This window comes from Triticum aestivum, chromosome 4B (assembly GCF_018294505.1).
Source record: "Triticum aestivum cultivar Chinese Spring chromosome 4B, IWGSC CS RefSeq v2.1, whole genome shotgun sequence".
Classification (NCBI taxonomy): domain Eukaryota; kingdom Viridiplantae; phylum Streptophyta; class Magnoliopsida; order Poales; family Poaceae; genus Triticum; species Triticum aestivum.
Genome location: NC_057804.1, coordinates 581,406,808 through 581,413,812, shown reverse-complemented (window position 1 = coordinate 581,413,812; position 7,005 = coordinate 581,406,808). Strand labels below are relative to the sequence as shown.

Genomic DNA, 7,005 nt, shown 5'->3' with positions numbered 1-7,005 from the left:
AGGAGTAGATAAGGACTAAAGTTGTTGCTCTGCTAATGGTCTATGAGCACGATCATATTCCCAGTGTCGTGCATTGCATCTGCTTCATGTTTATTTATTTTTCGGAAAAGAATTTGAAGATCTTGCGTATATTTTGACCTCAGTTTGTGCGAGTAATATAAAAATTGGGGGTACCTAGAGTTTTCACAATTGATAACCGGTGGATTAGTGAAAAATGAGTACTGCTGGTCAGACCTCATGCCTTATGCATGATTTGGAGCTATAACTCATGTGCAGTTGGTAGTTGCTTGAAATCGAGTGACCAGAACACACCCCTTTATTGGCCATGTTTAGTTATTTCATGAAAATTTAGAGTTTTTGGACTCTCTGAACCATATACAGATATCATTATTGCTGACCTTGAATTAATAGATAAAATTTGCGATTCAAGTATATATGTTATTCGTAGCATGGCATCATATATAGCACCACAGAAGATCATTTTTTAGAACTTACCCATTCTTCACTTGTTAATGGGCACTTCTATTTCAAATTTTGAGAAAGGAGATGGAGTAAGTTCTTTATCTCATTTTTAACTAATCTCCAAGAACTTAGCTCTGCCACTTCAATTTAATTTATATGCGATTTTTATTTATTTTTCTAACTTTCAAGAAGTATAACGAATAAAAATATACATCATGTGCACATTTATTTTTGGCTTAAGTGGTGAAGTTAAGTGTGCAACAATTCAAAATTTCCACAATTGCTAAAATGCTTAAGGAGGACAATTTTTTATATTGCCTTTACATTTATGAGACCTGACATGGAAACAACACAAATCTTCAGGCGCAATTTAAAGGAAACCAGCGGCAATATTCATTATTACCCTACCTTCAGGTATAAACCATCCCTTGTTTTCTCACAATGAATCATTCATGTATCCTCAGTTTCAAGTGTTCGGTATTTATTACATGTTATAACTCCAAATTTCTTAGACATTATCATCGTTACAGTACTAAAGATGGACGGGCGCGGCAAAGCGCGCCTTTATGATCCAGTAGTGCAGAAAATAGCTTCAGTAACGCGAGTGTATCGCGGGCTCACCGACAGGGTAGGCGTCGATGGGCTGCTCGCTGGGAGCAGGCGCCGACCCGCTGCCGCGATACATCGGGTGGAGTGGCTAGGCCCTCAGCCGCCGGGTCGAGAGCCGCCGCCGCCGTCTCTCGCAGAGGAAACCCAAGGTTGCGGTGCGGCGGCCGGCCGTGGTGGAAAGTTTCAGGAAAGGACCTGCCCTGGGTAGTTATTGCAACTGGACCCGTCAATGACCCTGACAGGTGGGGCCAGCAGTTCAGGACTTCAGCCGTTTTTGGATCCCAACGGAGAGCAGAGCTCCTCCGTCCCCATCGCCGCCGGTGGCCGCCCCTCCGGCCCTACAGCCCTACCCCACGCCCCCCTTCCTCCCCCTCCACGCCTAGCGCTGCCCCTTCCCCCCTCCCTCCCTCCTCTGCGCGAAAAGGGTCGACGGAGATGGCGGAGGAGGCGGGAAGGAGGAGGCGCGCGGCGGTGGTTGTGCTGGGCGACATCGGCCGCAGCCCGCGCATGCAGTACCACTCCCTCTCCCTCGCCAACCAGGTGCTCCACTAACGAATCCGTAACCTCGCGTCCGTTTTGGCTGGATTGAATTAGATGACTACGGGTTGGATCCATTGCGCGGTGGCCATTGACTATTCACAATTACCAGGCACACTGCGCCTGTATTTACCATGCATTTTTCTCTTGAAGCAAGTAGAATAAATTTTGGAAGCTCAGACATGCTCCTTGTTGCATATTCTTGTGTTCCAGCATAGGTTTTACTAGTAGAGTAGTATCTTAGACTTAGCTGTTCGTTATTCTTCTTCTTAACAGGCCGGCATGGAAGTCGACATTGTTGCAAACGGAGGTATTCTGTCTTCACACAATTTCGTTTTGTTGTTGAATTCTACTGCCAAATGGTAGAACGAAGCCATCTATTTACTAGATGCATGTTAAGGAACGTCAGACAGGCTGGAGTTTCATCAGCTCTCAGTGTTATTTTTGTTGAGATCTGACCTTGTATCCTGTTCTATGTCTATGAGCAGGAAGTGATCCCCATTTATCACTGAGAGAGAATCCATCAATTCACATACACGAGATGGTATTGATCGTTTAAGATATTATATTCTCTCCCTTTTCTCCTACTACAGTTAACTTCAAAGTTGTCTCTTCAGAAATCAGTGCAGTTATCGGGAATTTCAAAGATATCTGGTGCCCTGGCTCTGCTACTTAAAGCTGCCATCCAGTTTATCATGCTGATTTGGTTTCTCTGCTTTAAGATTCCTCGCCCTGATGTCTTCATTGTTCAGGTAAAATTACACGCAGCTTTCTTACTTGCATATGTGGTTCAGAATTACATGAACCACATGTCTAATCACTACCATTGTCGGCAAATTAGTTCTTTTTAAAGAGAATCAACAATCTAGAATTCGTTGTCCACCATGCTAAGTAAATGAATAGTCATAGTTGGCTTATTGTGCAGCTTAAGTATTTAGTTCAAATTTGAACTAGACCCACGTCACTTATTTATGAATGGAGGTAACAAATAGTAACTTATGCTATGATATATGTATAGTAACCTATTGTTGGCACCATTCTCATTTTGGCAATGCTGATTGTAGTATATTTACAGAATTGCTTACTCTGACCCTTACTTAGTTACAGAATATGCTTCAGTCTCATCCCGTTAAGATTTAATCACCTAGAGTCCTTTTTGATTCATATATTTAAAGATTCTTTTGGTAATAAAAATGTCAAATTTAGTTATCGTGTTTCACAGTAACAATGAGAGACCTGATTTCTGTCATTTGACCATCATTTGTCCAATAGAATCCACCCTCCGTTCCAACATTGGCGGCTGTGAAACTGGTTAGCTGGCTAAGAGGTGCTAAATTTATTGTGGATTGGCATAATTTTGGATATACTTTGCTTGGACTGTCTCATGGCAGAAGTCATGTAATAGTCAAAGTCTATTTCTGGTAACCCCTCCAACCATATTTGCTTATCTGCTACTCTCTCCGTCCTTCAAAGAGTGTACTTCCAACTTTGTTGGAGCTTAAAGTTTGACCGAGTTTGTGCAAAAATATATCAATGTTTGTGAAACCAAATAGTTATATAATGAAAATATATTTTATCATGAATCTAATGCTACTAAGTTGATGGCATGAATGTTGACATATTATTGTATAAATACGGTCAAACATAAAAAAAATTGACTTTCCAACAAAGTTGGAAGTACACTCTTTAAAGGACAGAGGGAGTAGACTGCTAGTGTATCCTATTGGTCATGTGTTTAGCTTGTGATGTTTTTATGTATTCTAGGTTCGAGAAGCACTTTGGGCGGATGGCTGATGGTGCCTTTTGCGTTACGAAAGCAATGCAACATGAGCTTGCTCAAAATTGGGGAATCAAGTAAACAGATTGAACTTCAATTTTCTTATTTTTCCATAAGGGCTGTTGTACGCATGCTGCAGTTTATACTAACATAACCACAATTTTCAGAGCAACAGTTCTTTATGATCATTCTCCTGAATTTTTCCGTCCTGCTTCCTTGACTGAGAAACATGAGGTGAGCATTTGTTGTCTGTTCTGCCTTCGCTACTTGCGGTACTGCATAACAGCATATGTAGCCTTAACACATGAAATAGTTGTTCTGCAGGTTGGGTAGTTCCATTTGTGGTGCTATGGGCAGTGCTGATTGCATCTCTGTTGGTATGTTGTTCTGCAATCAACCAGATTTTTTTTCATGATATAAGCATATTCCAGTTTAATTTATTTTATTTGGTTTTCTCTTCTTACGACAAAGAAAAAGAAGTGGAAGACAAGAACACTACTGTACTTACTGGCAAGATTGATGGTGGAGTTTCGTTGAAGCCTAATAGACCTGCACTTGTTGTGAGCAGCACAAGCTGGTATGTTCTCTTGAACTGAGTAGTCCCTGTTGTTGCAGAACTTTTATGTTCAGCTCACGTGATTATTGAGCAGATAGTTAAAAATTTGGACGAACTTATAAATCTTTGCCACCTGCATTCCAGGACACCAGATGAAGATTTCAGCATACTTCTGGAAGCAGCACTGATGTATGATAGACGTGTTGCTGCAACATTAGGTGAAGAGGATTCAATGGACGAGGGGCAGCTTTGGATTGATATCAAGAATGGGAAGCAATTTGATTACCCAAGATTGCTTTTCGTTATCACAGGTATCACACATTCTGCTATATTCTGTTGAATTACTAGTTTTTAACCATTGTTCTCATTTTCATAAATTTGATACTGAAGGTAAAGGGCCTGATAGGAAGAAATATGAGGAGCAAATAAAAAGGTTAAAACTGAGACGTGTTGCCTTCCGGACTATGTGGCTTGCATCGGAGGACTATCCTCTATTGCTAGGTATGCCAGCCACTTGCCAAAAGAATTTTATACTGGAGCATATATGCTGATTGTTTGAACAAATACAGGATCAGCTGATCTAGGCGTATCGCTTCATACATCCTCATCGGGGCTTGATCTACCTATGAAGGTTACTCACAACATCTTCTTAAGGATGTAGGAATTTTTATTTTCTGCATTGTAACTTCACTGGTTGTTCTTAGGTGGTTGATATGTTTGGATGTGGATTACCAGTTTGTGCCGCTTCATTCTCCTGGTAACCCATGTTTGCAGATGTTTTAATTGTGATGTTTTGGCGCTGGCCTTTTGGCTGCTCTATATTATAAGCCTCTGGTTTCGTTTTTCCTTTGTGCAGCATCGAGGAGCTTGTAAAAGTTAACAGAAATGGACTTCTTTTCTCAACATCTTCGGAGCTCGCAGATGAACTTATGGTGAGGACCACTTTTAGTCTTTATCTTTTGTTTCATTTCATTGTATGACTACTTGGTATGCATTTTAAAATTAGCATAAGTACTTTCCATCATGGCTTTGTTTTTTGGGTTAATCATTGAAAGAGACTTTAACTACTATTGCAATTAAATATCATGCAGATGCTCTTCAAGGGATTTCCAGAGGAATGCGATACCCTGAAATCCCTGAAGCATGGTGCCTTGAGTACAGGTTCATCTTCCAAATGGTCAGCAGAATGGGAAACTAATGCACTTCCTTTGGTGAATCAGGTGAGAGCTCAAACCTGGCTTGCTAAATGTACGCTGCATTCATGAGATTAGGGCTTACCTTCTTTCGTATGCAATTTGCAGGTCATAGGCTAAATTTCTCAATAATAATACTAATCAGATGTGTAAAAGGATGCTTTTGTTACTGGCCTGAATATGTACTGATTCCATAGTTTATAGGTGTATTGTACACTTGAGTGACCAGATGTACAGTACATTAGAAGGTTGAAGAGAGGGCATGTGCATATTTCAGTTTGCTTGCACCTATTGCTGCTAGGATCAGCTGCTACCAAGGGCATTGGTGTCGGTCTTTGACAGAACCTACCGCCAATGCCCCAGGGGGCCTCACAAAGTCTGTAAAATTACCTAAATGCCCAGTTACATAACAGTAGAGGGCACAAAAAACATAGTATCAGGACCCCCGTTCTCTTTTCCTCCCCGCTGCCGCCCTGTGAGTTCAGATCTCCAGCACAATATCTGGAGGCACATATTAGGTTCTTTGTTAGTTTGCAGGCACTGCTGCAAGACCTACACTGTGTCAGATGAACTTACACTCTGAATCTGTTGTGATCCATTTGTTCCCTTGTTCACCTGTCGGCGCATTGCCTCCCCAAGGCAATTGCGCTGTTGGGTAGCTCTTGATCGTGGCCTCGGACATCGCCAAGTTGTCGCTGGGTGTGTCATTATGGGGCAATGGCCAGGGCATCTGCGATGAAGAAAAATCGTGCATGTAGGATGTATATGAGCATGCGCACAGTTACTAAACCACTACAGTGCTTGTGTTGAGAACACATGAATTTAGCAGGAAATAGTTCCAAAAAGTATTCTGCAGCAGCACCTCAGGCATCGCCCCCCTGAAGCTGAAGCTGAAGCTTGGTGTTGGCGACATGAATTTCCTGAACGACCTGTGCTCGACTCTCCCTCCCCCACTCAGAGACCTCTTGAGTGTGTCGTCCTTGTCTCCCGCCGCCGCCGGGGTGGTCACTCTTTTGGCACCCATGAGCAACGCGAGCTCCTCCTGCATCTTCCTGAGCTCGTCGGCCCCGTGGCCTTGGACTACCCCGAACGTCCCGATCGACATCATCGCCACTGCAGGCCGGAGGTGGCGGTGGAGCTCGTCGTCAGATCGGTCAGTGTCAGCAGCAGCTGCTGCAAAGTGTGGGTTTCAGTTCACTTGTAATGAAGGAGGCGAAGAGGGGAAATATTGTGGTTTCAGGTTGGTGTTACATACTGAAAAGTTGAAACTGCTGGGAAACAAAATAAAAATGTACTCTACTGCGTACGAATTGTACTGCCATGAGCACTTACGTCGGTACGACCCTTCTCTGAACTCTGGTTTCTTGGCACTGCACTGCGCCCCACGAAGCCTACTCTGCACCCAGCTCAGAACCTGCAGCAGCACAAGGACCCAATCCAAAGGAAATCAGCGTCCACGTCATTCACCGCAACAAGAGGTGGCTCGGACAAAGGAAGAAGAGAATGTCTTCGTGCGCAGTACTAGTACCATCATGAGTGACTTCTTAATTTGCAACAAGGAGTCTAGAGTCCGCAGATGTTGGTCAACAAGGATCTGGATAGAGGAATGGACCGATGGAACGGAACGGATGGTGCCAGCCAGTGTATATGTAGGAGCATGACGTGTGTGCGTGCAGGTGAACTTTTTCCCATGGCTCGAGCTCCAAAGGCGCCCACTGGCGATGACAAGAAGATTCTGCTGATCGAGGGTACTTGAATCCTCGCTGTTGCTATCCAGGCCACGCTTCATCAGTAGGATCACTTTGTTAATCCTCCTTGAGCTATGCTTGTTGATGATCTACTAGTACTTTTTAAATTTCATTTTTCAAATC

General features: G+C 43.1%; 1 protein-coding gene across 2 annotated transcripts; it reads left to right on the top strand.

Annotated features, from left to right (window-relative positions):
• Positions 1-1,302: 1,302 nt before the first annotated feature.
• LOC123093393 (UDP-glycosyltransferase TURAN) lies at positions 1,303-5,410 on the top strand. Of its 2 annotated transcripts, none has more exons than XM_044515350.1 (16): positions 1,303-1,611; positions 1,885-1,918; positions 2,097-2,152; positions 2,226-2,360; positions 2,881-3,029; positions 3,373-3,462; positions 3,553-3,619; positions 3,699-3,762; positions 3,863-3,962; positions 4,086-4,252; positions 4,332-4,442; positions 4,511-4,572; positions 4,646-4,698; positions 4,798-4,873; positions 5,033-5,161; positions 5,243-5,410. In XM_044515350.1, exons 1-16 carry the CDS (start codon positions 1,507-1,509, stop codon positions 5,252-5,254), a joined length of 1,410 nt encoding a protein of 469 aa, XP_044371285.1. In that variant the 5' UTR covers positions 1,303-1,506; the 3' UTR covers positions 5,255-5,410. The 2 variants fall into 2 exon arrangements, with proteins under 2 accessions (XP_044371285.1, XP_044371284.1); XM_044515349.1 differs by having other exon boundaries at positions 1,305-1,611; positions 3,857-3,962.
• Positions 5,411-7,005: the final 1,595 nt, after the last annotated feature.

Coding starts and splice junctions, on each gene's coding strand:
- LOC123093393 (XM_044515349.1), top strand. CDS start 1,507: ATGGCGGAGGAGGCGGGAAGGAGGAGGCGCGCGGCGGTGGTTGTGCTG. Junction 4,253..4,331: donor ATTGCTTTTCGTTATCACAG/GTATCACACATT, acceptor TTGATACTGAAG/GTAAAGGGCCTGATAGGAAG. Junction 4,573..4,645: donor GGCTTGATCTACCTATGAAG/GTTACTCACAAC, acceptor GGTTGTTCTTAG/GTGGTTGATATGTTTGGATG.